Source organism: Macaca nemestrina, chromosome 9 (genome assembly GCF_043159975.1).
Source record: "Macaca nemestrina isolate mMacNem1 chromosome 9, mMacNem.hap1, whole genome shotgun sequence".
In the NCBI taxonomy this organism is placed as follows: domain Eukaryota; kingdom Metazoa; phylum Chordata; class Mammalia; order Primates; family Cercopithecidae; genus Macaca; species Macaca nemestrina.
Window position 1 is genome coordinate 37807673 of NC_092133.1, and position 26389 is coordinate 37834061.

At 39.0% G+C, this 26389-nt stretch overlaps 1 protein-coding gene across 1 annotated transcript in view; it reads right to left on the bottom strand.

Moving 5' to 3' along the window:
* The window catches only part of LOC105478478 (protein CC2D2B), a 264293-nt gene that overhangs the window by 41134 nt on the left and 196770 nt on the right, over positions 1-26389 (bottom strand). The window contains 8 exon segments of the mRNA XM_071069392.1: positions 2035-2205; positions 3262-3353; positions 6400-6492; positions 10163-10366; positions 12180-12318; positions 19853-20000; positions 21784-21934; positions 25154-25331. Coding sequence (XP_070925493.1) covers positions 2035-2205; positions 3262-3353; positions 6400-6492; positions 10163-10366; positions 12180-12318; positions 19853-20000; positions 21784-21934; positions 25154-25331 — 1176 coding nt within the window.

The following is a 26389-nucleotide window of genomic DNA, read 5'->3' on the forward strand; positions in this document are numbered from 1 at the left end:
ACCCGTTACTTAGCAGACCACGAAAGGGAGTCTCGTTTCCTTGGAGGAGTCAGGGAACACTCTGCTCCACCAGCTTCTTGTGGGAGGCTGGATACTATCCAGGCCTGCCCGCAGTCATCCGGAGGCCTAAACCCCCTCCCTGTGGTGCTGTGCTTCAATGGTCAAGCTCCTTGTCCACTTTCATGCTCCTCCCGCACTCCTGGTTCCTCTTTGAAGTTCTCAGAAGATAGTGGTAGAAGAAATAGTGAAAGTCTTAAAGTCTTTGATCTTTCTTACAAGTGCCATAGAAGAAAATGCTGATGTATGCTGCCTTCCGTCTCTGCTTTGGCTACCTAAAAGGGAAGGGCCCCCTGTCCCATGATCACGTGACTTTCTTGACCTTATCAATCACTTGGACGACTCACCCTCCTTACCCTGCCCCCTTGTCTAGTATGTAATAAATATCAGTGCGCCCAGCCATTCGAGGCCACTACCAGTCTCCGCGTCTTGGTGGTAGTGGTCCCCCCGGCCCAGCTGTTTTCTCTTCATCTCTTTGTCTTGTGTCTTTGTTTCTTATGATCTCTCATCTCCGCACATGGGGAGAACACCCACTAAGCCCCATAGGGCTAGACCATACTATGTATATATATACACACACACTATATATATATATTACAAGTTATACTTTAAGAATATATCCCTCCTACTTTTTTGGTGTTACAATATTCTTTTTTTTTTTTAACAGCAGGATGTTATAGAAAATGGTGGGGATTTTATATGTCTTTATTTCACAAAACAGCCTTTGAAATATGCATTTGTTTTGAGCATATTTAATCCTTTTAGATGAACAATACTGTAATTTTTAAGACAGTGGCAAAACCTTTAAGAGATGTTAACTATAGATTAGTAGCCAGGAAACAAAATGTTTGTTTTTCATAGGAAGAATTCATGAGTTGTGGTAGGCATAAATGTAAGCAAGCAGGGCACATGTACTGAACACAGACAGAGGGGAATGCCTAACATTCTTAAGGCATTTGGGTACTAAATATTAGTAATATATAAATCATACTGACACTAAATATATGAGACACTAAATATCCAGGATACACTAAATAACTGTGGGCACTTAATATTCATGATGCTATACTTTGCCCATCCACTGGTGATGTCCACTCTGGCCCCATGTATCCTCTGCCCCCAAAACACAAATAAAACCCACTGGGGCACATACAATTTGTAGATGTTACCTAAAAATAGCAGGTCTAAAACACAGCAGGGTGCAACTGTAGCAATTCTGATTTTACACACCATTCCACATTTGCTTCACAGCTTTCCTGGGGCATTTCCCAAAACAAAATTAGTGTCCCACTCATTTTCTCCAGCTTTCTGCTTCCAGTACTGAGAGAGTCAGTGGCATGGAATAGGGCAGTTGGCAGCAGAAGCTTCAGAATTTTCACAACAGGGAATAGAGACAAAGGCATTTACTTGATACAGTATGAGAAGGTGAGAATGCAGCCCATACCCTCAAAATATACATGTTAAAGTTACTCCGGGAATCTTGAACCCCAGAAAACTCTTTTTTTTTTTTTTTTTTTTTTGAGACGGAGTCTGGCTCTGTCGCCCAGGCTGGAGTGCAGTGGCGCGATCTCGGCTCACTGCAAGCTCCGCCTCCCGGGTTCACGCCATTCTCCTGCCTCGGCCTCCCAAGTAGCTGGGACTACAGGCGCCCACAACCGCGCCCGGCTAATTTTTTGTATTTTTAGTAGAGACGGGGTTTCACCGTGGTCTCGATCTCCTGACCTTGTGATCCGCCCGCCTCGGCCTCCCAAAGCGCTGGGATTACAGGCGTGAGCCACCGCGCCCGGCCTCAGAAAACTCTTAATACATGGCACTGACGGTAGGTTTGACTATGCAAATGAAGATTTCAATTTTCATTCATTTTATGTATATGGAGCATTAACAAAGTGCGAAGGTTTACAAATAGAACAGCATGGAGAATTATCATATTTAAGGTAGACCTTTTGCAACTCTAAAAATTGGGGCATATTGCCTTACCTATTAATTGTTGTTTTTCTGGTGGGAATATTATAGGCCCTCACTATTCGGACAAGAATCTTAATATCTCCATCAGAGATCGTCTGTGCTCTGACTTTTTTCCTTTCTTTCCTCTGAGGTTTTAACTTTCTCCGTGCTTCAACAAACTGACAAACTGCATCTGTCAATTGGCTAAAGAGTAAAAATTGATCATTAGCCTCGTTTGCTTTTCTTGGTTTTAAAAGATATCAGTCTTTTGAGTAATTGAAATGAGACCATTATTCTGAACCATATTCTCTGCATTATGGAGGGGAGACTGAATTGTCTTAAGGAGAAATCTTTTTCTTAGCATAGGAAGGGAGAGATGCTATGTTCCCTCATGTTGAGAGAGACCGTGATTGCTCCTTGCCCTTTGGGTACATGGTCCAAACAGAGATGTGGACATGGAGAGGTAAAGCCATGAAACATGATGATCTTTTGGAAGAGTATTCATTGTTCAGGAATCATTCTCTTGAAAGTGCCCGAATATTAACATTTTCTACATGGCTCTGAAACTAGAATTAGTTGTATATGCCGCCAACCTGGGCAACACAAATCCATAGAATTATAGTTTTATGTTCTCACTCATTTTTCCCTCAAGGACTGAAAAGTAAAACACAATACAGTTCAGCATCCTAAATGAGTTAAAACCTTATTGATCATTCCGAGTCTGCATGTGTCCTCCAGGGAGTTTTCCCAGAGACAGCCCTGTTCCTACCCTTAGTTCACAGATAGAACAGTATGAGAATTGAGTGACTTCACCAAACGCTCTCCCAGCTGCTGCCTGTGGATCTCAGCACCTTTGTACAGCTGAGGATTTTCTGTTTTGCAAAGGGGAGATTACAGGCTTAGCATGGTGCTAGCAGCAACATCTTTTCCCTTAGCAGTCTCAGGACAGGAAATCTTAGGGCAAAACTAATTTGGGACAAACATGTTTCTTGAATTTTTCTTTCTTGCCCTAAAACCTGTCAAAGGAGAGGGCAAAAAAACTGCCCCCAAATACTATATAATTGAAAATATATCATGTAGATATCCCAAAATGCAACTTTAAATTGACCAAATATTTTAAGTCATTGTATTTCACGTTATGATCTGAAACTGCATCTTCTGACATATGGCTTAATTAAAATAGAAATAGAGAACTTAGAGGATTTTAAAGAGATTATCTTAAAGGTTTATATTTCATACTTAATAGTCTTTAGCAATTACCTTGTAGATACAATTTCTTCATAATCAGTCACAATATCTGACAAGTTACATTTGCTAATTTTAACAATTCTCTTCATTATCAACCTTCTCACCTAAAAAAATTTTAGAATTTAATAAATAAATGTATTGTTTATATTTTAAGGTTAAGTATTTACAATGCTACTGGTGCCACTATATTTTACTCCTAATTTTTGCAAGCAATGAATGGAGTGGGGGATTAGACAAGTGAAAATACTATTCTGTTTGCTGCCATTATGAAAGTCATTTCCAACTTTCACACTGTCACGCCAAAGGTAGTTTATTTCTTTCCACTTTTTTTGTCCTACATCTAGTTCATCTCATCCTAAACTCTTTGCTCTGTTATTTTTTTCCTCTAACTCACAGTGTATGTGGCCAGAACTAGTTTTCACCAAAGGAGACGACTGCCCTGTGAATCCACTTCTACAATAGCCACTAGTAATGGATGTGAGTCTTGATCTACAAACACAAGGAAATGTGATCCCATTTCTGTATTTCCTTCAAGTCAATCCTATTCTGACTTTAAGACCTCATTCTGGCAAGAAAGTCAGTGCTTGAAGGAAGCCATCTCCTTGGGCTCTTCCTACTTGGAGAACCCACAGACCTTAGTTCCTCCAAGGACTCTGAACATCTCCTTTTTAGTCTGAGGAAATCCTTCCCTTTCTCCTTTTACCCTGTCTTTAGCTTTTCAGATACGAAACCAGACAGAGGCAGGTCTGGAGGCAATTTTCTGCTTTCTGTCCTGTCAAAGATCATTCTGGAGACAACGTAACCTAGACCCTAGTTATCTTCTTGAAGCAGGTAGGAAAATAGAGTGGTGAGAGACGAATGGGAAAAACATAACTCCTAAAAATTATCCTGCCACACGGACAACAAATTGTTTCCCTTGAAGGTGAACAAGACCTCGGTGGCCCCTTCACTGGCCACTCTCTCTCTCTTCTCCCACTCTCCCTTGGCACGATGCAGGCTGAGCTCCTGGCTGTTCCTCTCACAGGCCAGGTGTGCTTCTATGCCGAGTTTTCTACGCTGGTTCCATCGGCCTAGAATGTTCTTTCCCTAAACTTCCATGGCTATCTTCCTCATCTCGTTTAGGTCTTTTGCAGAAGTGTTACCTTCTTACCAGATTCTTTGACTACTTCTATTTAAAATTGTGCCCCTACTCACCCCAACGCCCCCTACCTCCGCCTCCGCCAGAACGCCTGTTCCCTCTTCCTACTTTATGTTTCATAGCACCTTTCACTCTGTAACATACTAATAATGTGTCTCCCATTATCTAACTTATAGAATATATACTCAAGGAGCTCAGGAATTATAGTATGTGCTCGATAAATATTTGTTGAATAAATTGATGAAATGGACAGATTGAAGAGATGTGCTACCCTCTTAGAGAAAACATTTCAGTAAAAGTTTTCTCTAGTAATATTTGAGACTACTGGGACCTCATTCCGTACTGCTGTAACCCTGGCTTCAGCCATCACTGACTCCAGTAACACAGCAGGAAATGTAATGCACATAACTCACAGTTGCATGAGTTCCTCCCATGGAAGGATTTAGGTACCTATGGCCCTAATAGGCCTCCAGGAGCAAACTTCTCCAGTATCTTTGATTATAGTAATTATCCCATAAAACTACCAAACCAGTGGTTTCATTTTATTTTATTTTTCAAACCTGTAGTTTTAAACTGTCCTCAGATAGCAAAGAAGTCTTCACAAGGAGTTAAAATCTAAATACAAAATGTTTGGAAAGTGCCTTTCCGGGATTCCTGTATGAAGTTCAAGCATCCTCAGATACTTGCTCTCTTATGTCCTTCTTAACCGTCTGCTACCATCCCTCGTGGGTTTCTCCTTACATAAAAAAGAAGAAACAGGATAAGAAGGATATGTGTTCTCTTTTCTTATAAGCAAGAACACTTCTTTATTTCCCGAGAGCACAAACTCACTATTAAAGCACATCCCAACTTAAAAAATAGAGCGAGCTAGTAAAGAAGTAAGAGAGTCAGGGATGAGTGGGAAAAACAGCTGCCAGTGACAAAGGGGGCTGTCTCATGCCTGGGAGAGCTACAGTAGTTCACATTCCATCTCACAGTCATAGTGTATGAACTAGAAGAATACTTGCAGTTTGATCTCATTTGCTCCTCACATTGGATGTAAAACAAAGCAAGCATTAATATTGTCCATTTTTGTAAAAAATAAAGTGGGACTCAGTGATTTGGTTACTTGCCGGTGACACACAGGGTAGTAAGAACAGGTCTTTAGAACACACCTGCCTGGGGGTCTACTAGCTATACACGGTTGTCTCTCACCTGTCCCCATGAGGGATCTGGAATATATCTCTTAGATCTTTCCGTAGCTTTCCCTGCTTCTTTTCAAATTACCCTGCAAGGCTGCTCTGGTGCTCTACAGCAAAGAAGATGTAGGTGGGTGAGAGTCTACCTTTGCAGGAGTTGTAGAAACCACCTCAGCTCCCATCCTTTAATTCATTAATTTCTCAAATATTTATCAGCATTTTCTAAGTATAAGATACTATGCTAGGCACTAAGGATCTGTAGATGTGGCCCCTGCACTAAGCTAACAAAGTCTAGTGGCGTGATGAGGGGTCGACAGAAATCAGGCATGAAATCCAGTGAAGGATTCCACTCAAACCTGGTTAAGGCTCTGCTAGAGTGTTTTGGAAACGTTCACTATTTGGCTTTGTTTCAAAGCATATCTATTTTTCTAATACTGTCTGTGTGCCTCTGGTAGCTCCTTCATCCCTTCATCTCCTGAATTGCTATGGTCCATGACATCATGAGGCACCAGTAAATACAGGGGTTCTGGCAAAATGATGGGGTATCTCTCAAGGTGAACTTTTAGAGTCAAAGAAGAGATGGGAAGTCTTTAAAATTTATGTTTAAACAGAAAAGTTTGGGATGTGCTTTAATAATGAGTTCACTGTCAATGAGGTAACCTAACTCTCATAAAGAGGTCTGAAAAGAACAGAAAACTCCTCAGTGATATGAAAGAGATGACGAGTGAGCGGATTCGTCCATCTGACTCTCTGGAAAGACTATAATACCATGGATCTAGCAGACAAGTTTTCACAAAAACAAATGCAAATATATTTCTGATACTGTGTGGTTACCTTTTTCAGCAAATTGGCAGAATTAATCCTTTGTGCTGTAATAGAATTTACATCTGAAATGGATACCTCCTTCTCTTTCTGACTTTCATACTCCTAAATACAGAATTGTTAGTTTCACTTCTTGAATGTAACGAAGAGTTTACATATGACACATTGCAATAAATATCACTAGTCACTTCAGTCCATGTGTAAGACACTGGAAACACTCTGAGACTGAGAGAAGAAAACATTTCTTCTAGATTCTCCCACTGAGGATGAGCTAAAACCAGTTTCTAACTATATTCTGTTTGGGTCTAGATTGAAGTCCATTCATCTTTTAAATTAGAGTAATGATTAAGAACAAGATTTGTGACTGAGAAAATGATTTTTTAAAAAGTGAAGAGGATTGAGAAAAGATTCTTCATGTATGCATTTGCCCTGTATCACTAAAAACAAGTGGTTAAGAGCATGGGCATTGGAAGAAGACAGTCCTGGGTTCAAGTTGGCCTGGGCATTTACTAACTGGTGTGGTTTGGAAAAGCTGATTAACTGCTCCAGACCCCAGTTTCCTCTTCAATAATAATAATAATAATACCTCTGTCACAAGATTGTTTGTGAGACTTAATTGAAACAATATATGTAAAGGGCCTGGCATATAGTAAGTAGTCAACGTGCGTTGACTATAATCAATAATTTTAATATGACATATATAGTCAGTATAAGATTATTTGTCAGGATGCTTCATCTAAATAAAGTAAATTTGCATTTGTTATTTATGCATTTTCAGTATTATATATCCCCAAAGCACTTGGAAATGATTTTATATTATAGATATTATTAAAGACTATACAAAAATAATGAAGTAAATACTTTAGAATCTTCAGCCATGAAACAACGCATGCTCCATTATCTGAAGGTAAGTTACTTGTCCTTCTAATTATCCATAAGAAATCCTGAAATTAATTCTTTTGCAAGTAACAACTTTTATTTAAGAAAATATTATATTGCCATTTCACACCACTTTATTTACATTTTTTTTTTTTTTGAGACAGAGTCTTACTCTGTTGCCCAGGCTGGAGTGCAGTGGTACAATCTCAATTCACTGCAACCTCCGCCTCCTGGGTTCAAGTGATTCTCTTGCCTCAGCCTCCCAAGTAGCTGGGATTACAGGTGTGTGCCGCCACACCTGGCTAATTTTTCTATCTTTAGTAGAGATGGGGTTTCACCATATTGGTCAGGCTGGTCTTGAACCCCTGACCTTGTGATCTGCCCACCTCAGCCTTCCCAAGGGTTGGGATTACAGGCGTGAGCCACCGTGCACGGCCTCACATCACTTTATTTACTTTTAAAGTATTAAGTTTTAGGAGTTAACACAATACTCTGGATATTAATATTTTAATTTTATATATGTAAGGAATAACTTTTCTAATCTGTAGGCTTTTAATTTTAATGTTACAAAATTTATTAATCTGGCCAGACACTGTGGTTCACGCCTGTAATCCTAACACTGTGGGAGGCCAAGGCAGGCAGATCACTTAAAGTTAGGAGTTCAAGACCAGTCTGGGCAACATGACAAAACCCCGTCTCTACTAAAAATACAAAAATTAGCCAGGCATTGTGGTGCACACCTGTAGCCTCAGCTACTAGGGAGGCTAAGGCATGAGAATCACTTGAACCCAGGAGGTGGAGGTTGCAGTGAACCGAGATCACGCCACTGCACTCCAGCCTGTGTGACAAAGTGAGACTCCATCTCAAAGAAAAATTAACTAATCTTCTTCTTTATCATTTATACTTTTCATGTCTTATTTAAGAAATACCTTTGTATCCCAAAATTGAAATGCCCATTTGAAGTTTTGCTTTTCACAAGTAATCTTCACTACACATGGTATTTATTTCTTTTCTGATATCTGAATCTAATTTTATTTCTTTCCACATGTATGAATAACGATTCCAGAACCAGTTAATGCATCCTTCATTTTTTTCCAACTGATTTGTAAAGACAATGCTGTCAAATATAAAATTTCCACATATGCATAATAAGCCTATTCTATTTCTTTGGTTGGGAATTGCATTTCTATATTTACAGCTTAATATGGGTAGTTTTGGCAGTTTACAATGTTGACTCTTCCTATCAATGAACATTTACTCAGATTCTTTTGTATATCATTCAAAAATACTTCAAAATGTTATCTGTTGAGTTTTTGCACAACTTTTGTCAAATATATTCCTATGTATCTTACAGTCTTTATTGCTCTTACAAGTGATTTTTTTTTTTTTTTTTTTTTTTTTTGAGACGGAGTCTTGCTCTGTCGCCCGGGCTGGAGTGCAATGGCTGGATCTCAGCTCACTGCAAGCTCCGCCTCCTGGGTTTACGCCATTCTCCTGCCTCAGCCTCCCGTGTAGCTGGGACTACAGGCGCCCGCCACCTCGCCCAGCTAGTTTTTTGTATTTTTTTTAGTAGAGATGGGGTTTCACTGTGTTAGCCAGGATGGTCTCGATCTCCTGACCTCGTGATCCGCCCGTCTTGGCCTCCCAAAGTGCTGGGATTACAGGCTTGAGCCACCGCGCCCGGCCTATATATTTGTTAAATTACATTTTTAGTGGGGTTTTACTGGTATATTAGATGCTACTTATTTTTGTTTAATTTTTTTCATATTTTCAAACATGTAGAAAAGTAAAAATATATATACACACACGTGTATGTGGGTGTGTGTATAATTTTTTTTTTTAAGACAGGGTCTCACCCTGTCGCCCAGGCTGCAGTGCAGTGGCAGGAGCTCAGCTTACTGTAGCCTTGACCTCAAGTGATCCTCCCACCTCAGCCTCCAAGTAGCTGGCACTACAGGTGTGCTCCACCATGCCCAGCTAATTTTGTTTATGTTTTTGTAGAGATGAGATCTCATTATTTTGCCCGGGTTGGTGTCAAACTGCTGGACTCAAACTATCCTTCTGCCTCGGCTTCCCAGAGTGCCGAGATTACAGGCATGAGTCACTGCACCTGACTGAAAAAAAGAAATATTAAAATTCATATCCCTACCCCATTGATTAAATAATTAATATTTTATCATATGTGTTTTACCTGTTTTTATTTATTTTATTTTTGGCTAACATATTCTCAAGTAAATTATAGCCATCATGACACTTTAAGCATCTCTAGATAAATACTTCAGTATGAATCTCCAAAGACTAAGGACGTGCTTCTACATAACCACAATGCCATAAGCACCACCAGCAATTCTCCAGTATTATCTAATATTTGATCCATATCCAAATTTCACCAAGTAGCAAACTTAAAGCAACTAATATGAAAAGCTAGCTTTATTTGATAGTGTGCTAGAGCTGGCTGGCACCAGCTGGTGAGAACCTATCTTGCATTCCAGCTTTTGTTTTCTTTTAGAAATATTTTAAAGATTCTAACATTGAGATGGGCCTTATAAGTAATGTTTATTGCGGTAGTGTCTCTCCCCCTTACTCCCAAAGCCGCTTTTAAATCTGTGATACATTTTACAATAACAAAAATACAATAGTTACATAAATTTAGAATATGCCTAAAGGATTTTGGCTGCTAAATACTGAATAGACTAGACAACACTAAATTGTAAAGTCAAGCTGAAGAATTTCTGGAATTTGGGAGATACGTACATTTTTAATGCCTATAGAGAAGGGAGGAAATCTGTCTACAGATTATTAGCTTAAAAAAAAAGAAATAAATTAAGATAGGGTTAAAGCAGCAAACTGTTAACTTTATCATACAATAAGCCATATTCAAATAGAAACCAAATACCTGGAAGAGTAAATCTGGAATCTCTGTGTCATGGAGGGGCATTTGCTGTAGAAGGAAATTATCTAATTGACCTGCATTTCTAAGTTGCAATAGCTGGAAACGTTTACTCTTTGCCATCTCCTCTTCAGAAACAAAGTTAAATTCATCTTGCAACTGTTCAAGACGAAAATACTTTGGAATATCCTGCCCCTTAAGTCTCATGTACTGTAAAACATAAAAATGCAAAGTCTTTACTTAAAATACTAATTTTTTAAAATTCAGGAATTACTTCAAAAGACTTTTTCCCCCTCAACTGTGAGATCTGAGTGGTAATATAAGTAGGAAATGGAGCAATTGAGTTTGTAGTCTAGAACATATAAAAAACAAAATAAAACAAAACAAAATAGAATCCAGCCTTTGTGGCTTTCCAACCTTTTCCCAGTCATGACTTACAAAGAAAACAAAAATATTTGTACTGTACACTGAATTTTGTATTGTACACTGATAGGACAGATGAGACTGTTCCTATCTGGTTGTCCTGAGTTGACAGAGGATCAATACTTCTGTATACCTATAACCAATTCTGCACCTCAGCTGAGAAGCTCTTATCTAGGGAGCTTACTTGCAGCAATCTAATTTATGGGTTGTTTTATTCAACAAATGCAAATGTGAGTGCATAGTACATGCAAGGAATAGTGCTAGCTGCCATCAGAGAGACGCAGATTTATTAGCTGTAGTTCCACAAGGAAAAATAAAATATATGAATGAATAACTACTGTAGGCCAGGTGCAGTGGCTCACACCTGTAATCCCAGCACTTTGGAAGGCCATGGCGGGTGGATCACCTGAGGTCAGGAGTTCAAGATCAGCTTGGCCAACATGGTAAAACCCCCTGTCTATCAAAAATACAAAAATTAGCTGGGCACAGTGGCACATGCCTGTAATCCCAGCTACACGGGAGGCTGAGGAAAGAGAATCGCTTGAACCTGGGAGGCGGAGGTTGTGGTGAGCCAAGATCACGCCACTGCACTCTAGTCTGGCAACAGAACGAGACTCTGTCTAAAAAAAAAAAAAACCTACAGTAAAAGGCAGAATGAAATTAGAGTCATAAGAGTTGATTTTTTAAAAAAGTAGAAGAAAGGTTAACAGGAAAGCAAGGAAAGAAGATGCAGTGCCTAACTGAGGTTACCAGGGAAGCATTTATTAGACTTGCAGGGTGAATAAGGTAACTGTTATGGATGCCCTTCTAGGCAGAGCAGTGGCATGAATAAAGGTATAAAGAAAGCATGTGTGAGGTACATACAGCAGTTCAGCTGGCAATAAAGAAGAGTAGAAGTGACTACATAATAGAGTCTGAGAGAAGGAGTGTGTTTATAAATTATCTCAATATCTTCAGTATCTAATACTATGGCTGGCACATGGTAACTGCACAATAGATGTTAGCATAAAAGACTGTCGGGCCGGGCGCGGTGGCTCAAGCCTGTAATCCCAGCACTTTGGGAGGCCAAGACGGGCGGATCACGAGGTCAGGAGATCGAGACCATCCTGGCTAACACGGTGAAACCCCGTCTCTATTAAGAAATACAAAAAACTAGCCGGGCGAGGTGGTGGGCGCCTGTAGTCCCAGCTACTCGGGAGGCTGAGGCCGGAGAATGGCGTAAACCTGGGAGGCGGAGCTTGCAGTGAGCTGAGATCCGGCCACTGCACTCCAGCCTGGGTGACAGAGCGAGACTCCGTCTCAAAAAAAAAAAAAAAAAAAAAAAAAAAAAAAAAAAAAAAAAAGACTGTCGGATGTGCTGTGGCTGCTAAGTAGTGGCAGAGGACCATCCATCAGGCCTAAAGGAGGAATTATTTCAGTTGCTGAGTTTCTAATTGTCTTTACAGTATTGTACACTGGTTGAAAATGGTTTCTGTCCTCAGATTTACTTTTACATAAACCCTAGAGCCTAGAAAAATATATACCAAACTATGGGGGAGAAAGGGGGGTAGAGCTTAGGAAACAGAATATGTTTACAGTATTGATACTTGCTTTAACTTACCATAACAAATTCCATTAAATCAGAATATTCTGGATTATTTGGATCAATTCTGACTTCATTTGCCCATTCAAAAAGCTTCTGTTCATTAATGAGCCATGGAATTCCAGGAACACTTCTCGCATCTACATTCCTTAACATACTAACATAGAAAAAATATTTTGTGAACTCGCATACAATAAACAATATATGTATTATATACAATACACTGTTATATAGGGTAAAAACGTACCCATTCTGGGTATTTGAAGATAAAATTTATCCATCCTCTGTATTTATGGATAAAATAGAAAGTTGAGATGTGATATCTCTCCTAGTTCTCACTCTAACTTGTATCATAGCTTTTTGATAAATGTTTGTAAGAGACAGTAACCTTATTAAGAATAGTCCGTAAATATTGATCCTTGCCATCTATATTGTATGTAACAGCTAAAATATTGTAGATGCTTAAATGAATGGTGCTTATTGGATGTATTATGTAAACCCTAAGCATAGTAACTTATTAAAATATTTTCTTGGCCAGGCGCGGTGGCTCAAGCCTGTAATCCCAGCACTTTGGGAGGCTGAGACAGGCGGATCACGAGGTCAGGAGATCGAGACCATCCTGGCTGACACGGTGAAACCCCGTCTCTACTAAAAAATACAAAAAACTAGCCGGGCGAGGTGGCGGGCGCCTGTAGTCCCAGCTACTCGGGAGGCTGAAGCAGGAGAATGGCGTAAACCCAGGAGGCGGAGCTTGCAGTGAGCTGAGATCTGGCCACTGCACTCCAGCCTGGGCCACAGAGCGAGACTCCGTCTCAAAAAAAAAAAAAAAAAAAAAATTTTCTTTTCACAGGGTGTACAATATTGAAATTTAATCAAAATATTCACTTAAGCAAAATTAAGAAAGCACACAAAATAAAAACCACTTTTAGGCTACATCTTTACAGTGGAAACATAACAGAAAGTAATGCAAGTAACTGGGTAAGTATGTGCCAGAGGACCATCCTTGATCATATGAGATAATCTTTTTTTTTTTTTTTGGAAACAGAGTCTCACTCTGTCGCCAGGCTGGAGTGCAGTGGCGCGATCCCGGCTCACTGCAGCCTCTGCCTCCCAGGTTCAAAGCAATTCTCCTGCCTCAGCCTCCCGAGTAGCTGGGATTACAGGCAAGTCCTACCACACCTGGCTAATTTGTGTATTTTTAGTAGAGAGGGGGTTTCACCATGTTGACCAGGATGGTCTCAATCTCCTGACCTCGTGATCTGCCTGCCTTGGCCTCCCAAAGTGCTGGGATTACAGGCGTGAGCCACTGTGCCCAGCCATGAGATAATCTTAAAAGCTGGAAAGCTGTAAAAGATAGGCTAGACTCATAAAATATTCTTAGCGACTAAGTGCAAAAGGAATTCAACTCTAATGAGTAAGGATTTCTTTAGAGCCATCAATTATCCCAGCGATTTAATCTGTCTCTTCATAGAGAATTTGTCTTATCATGTGTAACTAGAGGAATGTGCACTACGATCCAAATTTCTACAATCCTTTCTATAAAGTAGTCCAGAAAGGTTCCTGTCTATAAATTGGGATTCCAGAAATACAGTTCTGACACGGATTCAACAATGTCTTAGCCCAAACATGGGCACAGATTTTACACTGTCTCCTTCCCATTCGTTCATATTTCTTTGATGAATCTTCTGAGGCTATTGCTGCAAAAGCCAATGTGTGGTATGGTAAGATGTAAGGAAAATTACTAATAGGTGAAGTTTGCATATTCTTCTTTTCTTTTGCTTCCCATGTCTGCCCTCATTTTGAACTGTTTTGATATCTATGTCACAAGAGTGCTAGGACCTGACACCCTTGACACCATCATGTAATAAATTTTCCTTCTAGAAACAATCTTAGCCCAGATCCCCTAGAAGATAGCCTCAGGTAAAGCTTAAATCTTAACGAATAGATTAGAGAGAAACTTTTCCCATTATATCCTTTAACAACAACAACAAAAACAACAAACAACAAAGAAAGTTGTAATTGAATGTCAACATAGTCCCATGGTTTCTGCCTCAGAGAAAGTAATAAAAATCTCACAGCCTTGCTACAATGATTCCCCCAGCTGCTCCTATAGCTGTGGGCTATGGTTCACAGCAGTGCTGTTCCTTGGGTCAAAACCAGTCAAATGATTGAAGATTTCTCCCTCCCTCCCTCCCTCCCTCCCTTTCTCTCTTCCTTTCTCCTCCCCCTCTCTTCTTTTCAATTGAAGATTTCTACTTTGATGATGGAGAGCTGGAAGCAGTACTTTATAAAAGTCATGGAAAACTCTTTGATTGTTGTTTATCTAATGCAGCCCTGATATTTACATCTTATTTCCGACCAAAGAATCAAAGTATAGCATGGCCCCAAGAAAGAGGCGAGCTTTAATTCTAGCAGGCCCCAAGACCTTGGCTTATACACCCAAATGCAAGGCCACAGCCACCATGTTTTTAAATTGAGGTAAAATATACATAACATTTACCACTTTATTTTAAAATACACAATTCGGTGGCATTAAGTACACTCACAATGTGGTGCAACCATGACCACCATCCATTTCCAGATTGTAATGATGGTTGTACAACTCTGTGAATACATTAAAACCATTGCATTGCATATTTTAATTGGCTGAATTTTATGGTTTGTGAATTGTATCTCAATAAAGATGTTAAAAAACAGTTAAAAATATAACTGTGCTGAGAGCTAAGATAAACATTCCTGTGAACCAGAAATGGAAAAGAAAGGCAGAGTGGCGAGTGGGGATAGCACTGTGGGCTTGCTGGGCTTCAGGCTGATGAGCAGTCCATGGTGGTTGTGGGCTCAGTTCCTGAGACAGGGAACTAGCACCAGGTTTATCATTTTAAGCCAAAGATTTGAGGGCGCGGGCGGGGCTTAAATAAAGGGACCTTTAAAAAAATACTGACCACTGCATGCGGCTGTGGCTTTTAGAAAGCTATGAGTCTAGAGAGGCAAAGGGACACAGACACTGCCTCATAATGAGGAACTGAACCAGGCTCACAGCTCACCAGTTGCCTAGATCTGTGATGACTCCAATAGCAACCCAGTGTAACAACCCAACCTCCCAACCTACCCAGTAAGTAGGCTTACGGCCCATTTCTGGATTTAGGGGGACAGATGAAGTCAAATTCAGAACCATCAGGTAAGGAGGGGTAGATACAGAAGGAGAGAGAGAAAAAACAAAATCGAAACAAAACAAAACAAAACAAAATAAACAAACAAAAAAAACCACCCGACACCCAGAAACCTGTAAATCAAAATCACCCAAAAGTTCTCCAACTCAAAATGACCCTGCTAACCAAAACTTCTGAGCAATGAAGCCATGCTCAGAAAAATAATCAACAGTATCAACTATCAGAACATTAAATTAATTCTAGCTGAAATTCATTTTATGGAAGTCTGCCAAACACATTTTAATGAAGTATGCTTAAGATGTAAAAACAAATGAAAATTAATAATTCACTTTTAAATGCAAGAAATAATGGAACAAAATGCCAAAATGAAATAAGAAAATGTAGATATGAAAGAGAATCAAACAGAAAACTTGGCGGCAGAAAATAAAAGTAAAAATTATAACATAAAAGTCAAATAAAACTTATATTGGACAAAGTTGAATAACGAATTAAGGAACTAAAAAATAGTACCCAGAAATTCATCCAGGATGCAGATTAAATAAAAACATAAAAATATGAAATAATAGTTAGGCTGAGGCTTGGCTGGGCTCAGTGGCTTAGGCCTGTAATCCTAGCACTTTGTGAGGCCAAGGTGAGAGGATTGCTGGAGCCCAGGAGTTTATCAGCCTGGGCAACAAAGCAAGACCTCCTTGTCTCTTAAAAAGAAAACACAGAAAGCAAGAAAAAATTTAGCTGGACGTGGTAGCACCTGCCTACAGTCTCAGCTACTAGGGAGGCTGAGGCAGGAGGATTGTTGGGTCCAGGAGCTTGAGGCTGCTATGATTATACCACTACATTCCAGCCTGAGTGACAGAGTGAGACCCTGTCTCAAAAATAAATAAATGAATAATAGACTGAGAGGCTCCAATACAAATTCAGTAAGAAATCCTGAAGGAGAGAAGAGTGGAAATAGTGAAGAAGTAATATTTGAAGAAATAGTGGTTGAGACGTTTCTGTAATTGATGAAAGATGTGAGTCTTTAAACATAAAATTTATTCTGCTAAGCAGGAAAAGGAATAATGATAAATCCACACATACATGGTATAGTAAAATTTCAGTACTTTAAGGATAAAGCAAAATTTTTTTCATGGCAAATTCTTCCTTTTTTATTAAGGTAAAAGATACATAATATAAAATTTACCACCATTTTAAAGTGTACGATTCAGTAGTATTAAGTATACTCACAGCATTGTATAACCATCATCATTACTTATTTCCAGAATTTTTTCTTCATCCCGAACTGAAACTCTGTACACATTAAACAATAACCCCATTTCTCCCTTCCCCATCCCTGGTAACCTTTATTCCACTTTCTGTCTCTGAATTAAAGTGAAATATTTCAACATTATCAGAGAGAAAATATAGCCTATAAAAGTCCAACATTTAGACCAATAGCGGACTTATAAATAGCAATGATAAATCCCAATAGATAATGCAGTACTGTAACAGCTTCAAAGTGCTAAAGGGAAATAAAGAACATCCTCAAATTTTCTACTCACCTAAACTATTAAGAATGAGGACAAAATAAAGACACTTTTAGATCTAGAAAGGCTAAAGAATTTTGCTATCCATAGAAACTAACTGAAAGAATCATTAAAGGAGCATGCTTTCAGCATGAAAAGTAAATCGAGAATGAAGGATGGGAAATAAGAAATAAGGTAAACATAAAAGTCAATGTTATTAAATGTTAAAAATGTTATTAACTAGCGAGTGTAAGAAAAACTTTCATGTTTAAAAATGAAAACTCTAGACAATGATCATTTAGATAAGAGAGGTGTGGTTTTTGTTTGTTTGTTTTTTTGTTTTTTGATTTGTTTGTTTATTGAGACAGAATCTCACTCTGTCGCCAGGCTGGAGTGCAATGGCATGATCTTGGCTCACCACAACCACTGCTTCCCAGGTTCAAGCGATTCTCCTGCCTCAGCCTCCCAGGTAGCTGGGGCTACAGGCACGTGCCACCATGCCCAGCTAATTTTTGTATTTTTAGTAGAGATGGGGTTTCACCATGTTGGCCAGGCTGGTCTGAAACTCCTGACTTCAGGTGATCCTCCCACCTCGGCCTCCCAAAATGCTGGGATTACGGGAGTGAGTCACCGCGCCCAGCCAGAGAGTTGTGTTTAATGTGGTATTAAAGCTTGACTTAGAGAGGGCCCTGGACTTTGAAAACCTCTCTTGCAATATACTTCCTGCTGAAATCTGTCATCTGTCCCACCCTTGCATATAACTGTTTTCAATCTTTTTTAAGCTTGAGTTTCCAAGTAATAGGAATTGTAAGACAATGGAGACAAGCCAATGAATACGGCTTGAAGGTCACTTGCTGGTAACCTTCAGTGACAAGTGGGTAGGGTTAGGAAGGGAATGTGTGAACAGAAAGTGGAGGGAATGTATGCAGACCAGTAGGCCACACACAGGAGAACTCTGGCAGGAAAAACTAGCCAAAATGGGCTTCAGGATTTAATCAGGTGCTTGAGTTTGTGCTTGTTCGTTTTAAAACAAAGAAGGCTTTTGGGTACAAAAGACCAACAGCCTAGGGAGATGGACAAGTTGAAGATAATGGAAGAAAAGGATATAAATGCATCAGTAGAATTGTAAAATACAGAGAGTTCCAAATTACCTGCATAAAAGTTAGCCTCAGAGTGAGAAGGACAAACATCTCATTCCAAGAAAAATGCAAAGAATATTATGATGAGGCAAAGATTAGGAATAGCTGCTGTGGAGACTATGCTAGAGAAATATTAAGAAATATAATAAAATAATAGTTCTGGGTATTAAAAACTTTTCCACTGGCTCCAAAATGAATGACCTTTAATAACTGTAAGATTTGCTCTTAAAATGCCCTTCTCCAGGTCTCTAAGAAGATGACCTCATTTACTTAGCAAAACAAGGACATTCATCAAAGTTCCATTTCTGTCTTCATAGTGGTGACTGTCTCATTCCCTGAGTTGAGGAAGAGAGAGTTTCTCTTCTCCAGAACCACAGGTATTCACTTGGGTTCTGGTTTGATACCTTCCGGACTCTGAAGGACTTCATACTCTTTCCAATATATTAGGTCTTTTTGCCCCACTGATTTCAATCTTTTGTAAGCTCATCACTTTTAATCACTTCTTTTAAGAACATAAATATGGCCCCAATTTTTAAGAAATCTGTACCTTGATTTTTTGGTCTTCTGTTATTTTTTTAGCATATTTTTTATTGTCAAACTCCTTGGTAAGTAAACTACCCCTACGACCTCAGTTTCTTTCACACCAATGATCTCCTTGTGCTACTGCCATTTAGTTTTTTTCTCTTTCAATTTCTTACATACCAAAGAAAAGCCTTTATGAACTCTTACTATGACTCTGGCCACATGCTACTAGTTTTTATATATAATGTTCTCCTTGTTATTTTTTAAACAGTCTCTAATTTCAGTTTTGATTTTCCATTTAATCTAGTTATGGGTAACAATTTTCAAAACTATATTTTTCAATAAAATTTTTTAGAGAAGCTTTACATTTGCAGCAAAATTGAACAAAAGGCACAGAGAGTTGCCATGCACCCCATCCCCATAAACACGCACAGCCTCCCCAGCTGTCAACATGCCTTGCTGGAGTGGTACCTTTTTTTCACAGTCCATGAACCCACATTGACACATCATTGTCACTCAAAGTCCATAGTTTACATTAGGGTTCACCCTTGGTGTTGTACATTCTGTGGGTTTTGACAACTGTGTAATGACATGTATCCACCATTATAATGTTATGCAAAATAATTTCACTACTCTAAAAATCCTGTGTGCTCCATCTATTCATTCTTCCCTTCCCCCGGAATCTCTGGCACCACTGATATTTCTACTGTCTCCATAGTTTTGCCCTTTCTAGAATGCCATATAGTTGTATGAAGCTTTTCATTTCCATTTATTTTTAAAAATATGTGTTAAGATGGGGAGGGGAGAGGATATCTTTTTGTTATCATTGTTCATTATTTTAAATGATGAACTAAACTTTTTCCTTTATATTTACCATTTCCCTCAAACATAGCACATTATGGAAGCCAGCATTATCATCATTTTCATAGAATTTACTGTACTTATTTCTAGTAATCCCACAAATAATTAATCTGAAAATTAACCCCAATTCTTCTGGGAACTCCCAGAATCATGATAATGCATAAATGGTTCTTTGCTAATCCAGAATGACTGGGAGATATACAGGCCCCAGAAATAAAGTTCCTGGGAGTCTTGACCTTCGTCTACAAGTGAAGGACTCTGGGAATGACTCTCTCATCATCTGTGTGGCTACAATTCCAAGCATTGAAGGGACACATTCTCTTACATATAAATACACATACTACCTTAGTAGAATGATTTAAATAAAAGATAAATCAACATTCAAATAAACTAAACTCTTCCTATTCCTGCTCAAGTTTTCTCTTTTACACATAATATGTTTTGTGTGATGCTTTGCTGAGACCTGGCATTATTTTTCAAAGATAAAAGTTTATTACCTGCAGTAAGAAGATCTCAATGACTGTGACATAGGTATCAGAGGAAGACCATTTTCATCTAAGCTCCATGATAGAGAATAGCTAAGTTTTCCTGATGTCAAAAGACAGAGTTCTTCAGTTCCATTTCCCTCAAGAAGAAAAGGCACATCTGTATATAAAGGGCATTAAAAACATATGAATTGATTTAAGTGCAGTTGAAGCACATTGTGGGTTTTTTCCTAAGTTTTACTTGTGGAATTCTAGGAACACAAAGGAAGATCTGTGCTAACCCTACTCTTTTTTTTGTTTTTTGAGACAGAGTTTCGCTCTTGTTGCCCAGGCTGGAGTACAATGGGGTGATCTTGGCTCCCTGCAACCTCCACCTCCTGGGTTCAAGTGATTATCCTGCCTCAGGCTCCCGAGTAGCCGGGATTACAGGTGTCAACCACCACGCCTGGCTAATTTTTTGTATTTTTAGTAGAGATGGGATTTTACCATGTTGGCCAGGCTGGTCTTGAACTCCTGACCTCAGGTGATCCACCTGCCTTGGCCTCCCAAAGTGCTAGGATTATAGGCATGAGCCACCGCGCCTGGCCCAAACCCCACTCTTATCTTAGTGCTCTCCCTCATCTCCTCTCTAAAATCCTTCAAGGACTACAAAAGATAAGGTAAAGATTGAGATGATATGTAGAGATGAATATCACGATTTTCTTCCTTTTATGCCTGGAGGCTTCTTAACCATTCTCTGTGGGAGTGGCTTCCAGCAAGAAAGGACTACTGGCAGCAGAAAAAGAGGCCAGCAAGCAGTTCTTTCTCCTCTTTCCCTACATTCCCAAGTCTTCTGCATCTAATCTCCAGAGTTTAACAATACTTCTTAAAACTTTTGCTGAGTGCCCAGTGTTCCCTAAATTTTTTGAGTCCTGAGTCTTTTCTCCCAGGTCTCCATAAGCTTATTTTTCTGCTTCATCTGGACTTGAAGCAAACTATTCTTCCCTCATTCTCTGCCCTTTTTTTCCCCTCTCCTCCTCGCTCACTCATTCATACTTCCTTACTTTTCACCAAATAGGCCCAAGTAGTTTCAAAACCCCTAGGAAGGTGAAAGAAAGGAATAATGGGGAGAAGGAGAGGAATGACAGTGCTCTCAGAGACGCACTAACTTACATTTAACCATATAAGAGGAGTAAAAGCAATTGAAAAACAAATAACAGAAACATCCCTTCTTTCTTCTCTCCTTTTCTCTGTCCCTCCCTCTTTTCTTCCCTCCCTCATTTTCTTCTTCCCTTCCCCATGCAGTTCAAAGACAAATCCATATGTCTGCGAGCACCTATAGGTTCACTAAAGGAGAGGTAGAGGGAGAGCAGCCAGCCCACTCAAAAGCAGAGCTCGCTTTCCAGACAGTATTCTGTCCTTGTCTTGGATGGCCTACAAAAAGCATGGGTGCTAACTGCTCATTTGAAATTTCCCCCAAATCTGACCCAAGACAAAGCTTTAAACAATCTAGTTTAACATCTGAATGAATAATTTAATTCATTCTTAACAGAATACTGTAAACACAGGGCCAGGTGCAGTGGCTCACGCCTGTAATCCCAGCACTTTGGGAGGCTGAGGGGGGTGGATCACCTGAAATCAGGAGTTTGAGACCAGCCTGGTTAAAATGGTGAAACCCTGTCTCTACTAAAAATACAAAAATTAGATGGGCGTGGTGGTGGGCATTTGTAATCCCAGCTACTGGAGGTACGAGAATTGCTTGAACCTGGGAGGTGGAGGTTGCAGTGAACTGAGATCGAGCCACTGCACTCCATCCTGGGTGAGACTGTCTCAAAAAAAAAAAAAAAAAAAAAAAGAATATTGTAAATACAGGATTTTGTACTTATGTGAGTGAGCCAGGGTCATTTAGGAATATGGTACTCAGGAAGAAAATAGGGGGAATGTAGTATTTTTAATAAACTCACTGCTTCCTACTTCTCCATCGGCAGGCATGACCAGCTTATCAGAGCTAAACTCTACATATTGCAAAACGGTTTTGCCTTTCAGCTCTGTGTAGTTAGGTAAAGGTAAATATAGTTTTGCCAGTAAGCTTGTTCTTTTACTTTTTTCATAAACCTAAATATAAAAGAAATGGCTGATAGCTCACTAAAAATACAACATAGAAAAAGGAAAAAATAAGCACCCTTAACAACATATTTTTATTTATTTTTTTAAAATACCAGAATATAAAATAAGTATTGCTCTATAGCATTTCATCCACATGATTATGAGAAAAGCAGCCAGTCATGTCCTTGAAAGTGTAATGCCTTTTACTGACTTCATAGAAAATGAATTGAATATAATGGATTATGAATATAGTTCTGAGAATACATATATGAGGTACAAATAACATAATATCATAGTAACTTAATTTTGTGTAGCACTTTAAAATTTTTGATTTCATGTAAATCTGATAAAAATTATAGGAAATAAATATTCTCATTTTATAAGTGAGGAAATGGAAGCTCTATATGAAAATATGTTTGTTATTATTATAAGTGGCTGAGACTCAGGTTGAATTGCTTAGGAAAAAGGTAGTCATTGGTCATGAAATTCAAGGATGAGTTAAACAAGCTATGGGAGCGGGCAGGCAGGAAAAGCTCCAGAAGAAAGGAAAAGGGGGTGCTGAGTAGACAGTCCCATAGAGGTTCACTGAGCATGAAACCCAGGTTTTCTAATTCTATATGGTGTGTTTTTTACTACAATTCCATGTAACTTCACTGCCATAACTATAGGCTAAACTTTTTTCTTTTCTTTTTCTTTTTGTTTTTTTCTTTTTGAGATGGAGTCTTGCTCTGTTGCCCAGGCTGGAGTGCAGTGGCACAATCTTGGCTCACTGCAACACCTGCCTCCCAGGTTCAAGCGATTCTCCTGCCTCAGCCTCCTGAGTAGCTGGGATTACGGGCGCCCACCACCACGACTGGCGAATTTTTGTATTTTTAGTAGAGACGGGGTTTCATCATTTTGGCCAGGCTGAACTCGAACTCCTGACCTCAGGTGATCCGCCTGCCTTGGCCTCCCAAAATGCTAGGACTACAGGCGGGAGCCACCGCGCCCAGCCTAAGCAAACTTTTTTCAATAAAAAAATCGTATTTTGACCTATACTGTGTTGTCAGTGCTTGGGAAAACAGTGATATGTGCTCTAAGAAGGAAATCAGAGGGGAAAATTGCTCCTTGAAAGATAAGAAAGAATGTGCCAATCAACGTGATGACTTATTAGCCAATAAAGCAAAGAAAAAGGAAAGTCAAAGAGGCACATATTTTTTCTGGTTATCTGGTTTTACTTCCTTGTAAGAGAGAATTTAAGACAACACACTGGTCCCTTTGACAAAGGCATCCCTACTGCAGAAAGGTTTGTAGGAGTTGTAGCTCTGTGAAATAAGTTTAATTATAAATTAGTAAATTGGCTAACTTTCAGAGAACATGAACTGATATATTCAGTTGTTGAGTTGGCATTTACACTTCAGCCTTGTGAATTTGCTTAGGGTATGTAGGATGCATTCTCAGTGGACTGTCAAACCCAGGTTCTTGGACTACAAGGCTGGAGGCCAACCCCTGCACAGCAAGGTAAGTGTACTGAGGTAGAGAATTTTATCAGTTGAGGGTTCCCAGGAGCCAGTCTTGTCCCCTGATGACAACTGTCAACACCATGATGCAGATGAGATTGAGCATCTTAAAAGTGGTAAGAATGAAAAAATGGGCATTTTTAAATGGTGCAGCTAACAGGTACAAAAGCTAAGAGGTAGGAAATTACAAGCACGTGTGGGAAAAGACAAGCAGCTCAGTTTGGCTGAAGTGATGAATGAATAAAGAGTAGTAGTAAGAAATGAATTAAAGGCAGGCGTGTTGGTTCATGCCTGCAATTCCAGCACTTTGGGAGGCTGAGGCAGACAGATCACTTGAGGTCAGGAGTTCAAGACTAGCCTGGCCAACATGGTGAAACCCCGTTTAGTATTTTTGTACTAAAAATACAAAAATTAGCTGGGCGTGGTAGCAAGCATCTGTATCCCAGCTACTTGGGAGGCTGAGGAAGGAGAATTGCTTGAACCCAGGAGGTGGAGGTTGTGGTGGCTGGGATCACGCCACTGCACTCTAGCCTGGGCAACAGGGCGAGACTTCATCTGAGGAAAAAAAAAAAAAAAAAAAGAATTAAAAAAGTAGGTTAAAGTCTGTTAGGCTAGGTCATATTGATTTATTTTGGAATTTTTGCATTTGCTAATGGTGAATTTATCTCTAACTAGATTCCTCTCCCTCCCTGCTTCTTAGTTTGTTAGGCTCACATGCTAAGTGATAGGATGATAAAGGACTCAAAATACACATTTACCTATTTGGGGAGGCAGATTTTAAACTTCAAGTGATTGGATTATTATATCACAATTTACTTTGGGACAACAGTAGGAAAGTATAGTTCTTGTTTGTTTTTGTTTTGTTTTGTTTTTTTGTATTAGGAATGCAGTGTGGAAAGTCGGCATATTTTTAATGTAGGAATTTCAACAGAGGGACATTGTAAGATGGTGGAAACCTGAATACATGAATAATGAATAGAACATCTATCAGGGAGAGAGCAAAATTATTCTCGGCATTATAAAAATAATTTTGATTTATATTTGTGACTACAATTATCTCCCTACTCCTCAAGCGCCTCCCTTCCTACACACAAATCTTTATTCCCTCCTAACTTTTTTTTCTAGTCTAGCTTCAAGTTTAACCCCATTATTGCCACCAGGACTTCCTGTCTAGACTCCTTTACTGTCTCTCATTTTTCTCCATCATCCTATTTTCTTCTTCCATTAGTGTGGGGGTTCTTACAGTGGGATCTTTGCACAGAGACTGGGGATCTTTTGTATGTATATTCTTTCATCTGATTCTTAGAGGGACCTAAAAATCCAAAAAAAGAGGAAGAACAAATACAGCAAGAGACTGAAGCCACCAAGTCAGGGATGTGGAAGTTCATATTATAGAAATCATTCAACACTTAAAATAGCTATGATACTCATAATACTTTAAACAGCACTTTTCCACCTCATTGCAAATGAATAGTAGTGCTGCACATCCAGGGGTGCAGAAATTTTAGCAGGAGAGGAGTATTTGGAACACTACAAATCAAATAACTTTGTACTTACAGTATAAGAGACTGGTGGTGAATTATACATTTATAAATATCATCTACACATAAAGATCAGTCCATCTCTTAACATCAAAGAAATTACTGATCACATATAACTGTAGCTGACAAAAAATTTTAAATTATGTATGGCATAAAATAAGATACGAAAGTAAATGACAATGGCATACCTCCAAGCAAATCACTTCAGGCCAATATATTAACTGAATATTGAAAATTTGCTGAAACATGACTTTAAAATCAAACTGTAGGGGAGATACTGAAGTACAAGAAACCTGTTTATTGTTGTAAAATATTTTAATAAAGTATTTGAGCTTCTGAATTCTGGCTCTTCTTTTTTGTTCATCCCTAAAAATTAAATAAACCTTTAAATCACCCTTAGAAAGTACAATAAACATATTGTTCTTTCAAAATGTATATTAGCATGTTAAACAGAAGATAATTTCAGAGGACAAATGTTATCTTTACATCAAATAACACTTGTCTACATGTGGATAAAAATTTCTTCTTCCCAGTCAAATGTTTTTAACGAAAGAGATGTACCCAAAATATGCATTCAAAACTAGAAGAACTAACATCAAGGTGCTATAAATCATTCAGCTATTATTTCACTAAATTACAGTTTAAAGAGACTAAACCACGTATCTACCACATGTCTTATGAGAGGAAAAAACTGAAGGGCTTGGGAATGGCGAGGGGAGGTTGAATCAAGAATTTAAAAATATTTTCTAACTTTAAAAAGACACACACATAGACTACATACACAAACACACAACCCTCCACACACCATGTTGTCAATAACTTCAAAGATGTGGCTCTACGGCAACAGGCTTGCTGTGTTCTCTTAAAGGTCTCTGTAAATCATCTTAGGCTGTGTACCCCTTTTCTCCAGGACAGTGGGGAAGCCACGCTATCTCTGAACCCAAAGATCAAAGGAGCAAGCCAGGTTATTTCCCTGGGGAAAACACTTGTTGAGGCATAAGTTGATCCCTTGACTGATATAAAACTCCTAGAGTCTTTCATTCATTCTTTAATTCAGTCAACCAACATTTATTGAATATCTTCCTAGCTGCAAGAGAACTCACCTAATGATGTTTAAGACTTGATCCTCTTTTTCAGAAGGGAGAAGGCTGGGTGGAAGATAAACCCTAAGTTGAAACATAAAATCCCCTTCTGCTCCCTGGTCTAATCACCCTATGGGCCCAGTATGTCTCTACCCTATTACCTGTCCATCTCTGTAACCTTCTCAAAGAGTTAGAGGACAAAAGATTACTTATTCTTATCTCCCTGTTGGCCTCTTTTGACCATATTCCCAATTACCTTTCAAGAAATATCTAAGTAAAAGCTACCCTTTCTGTTGCCCTCTAAAAGTAGTTTTAACAATGAGTTCATGAATTGATTATAAA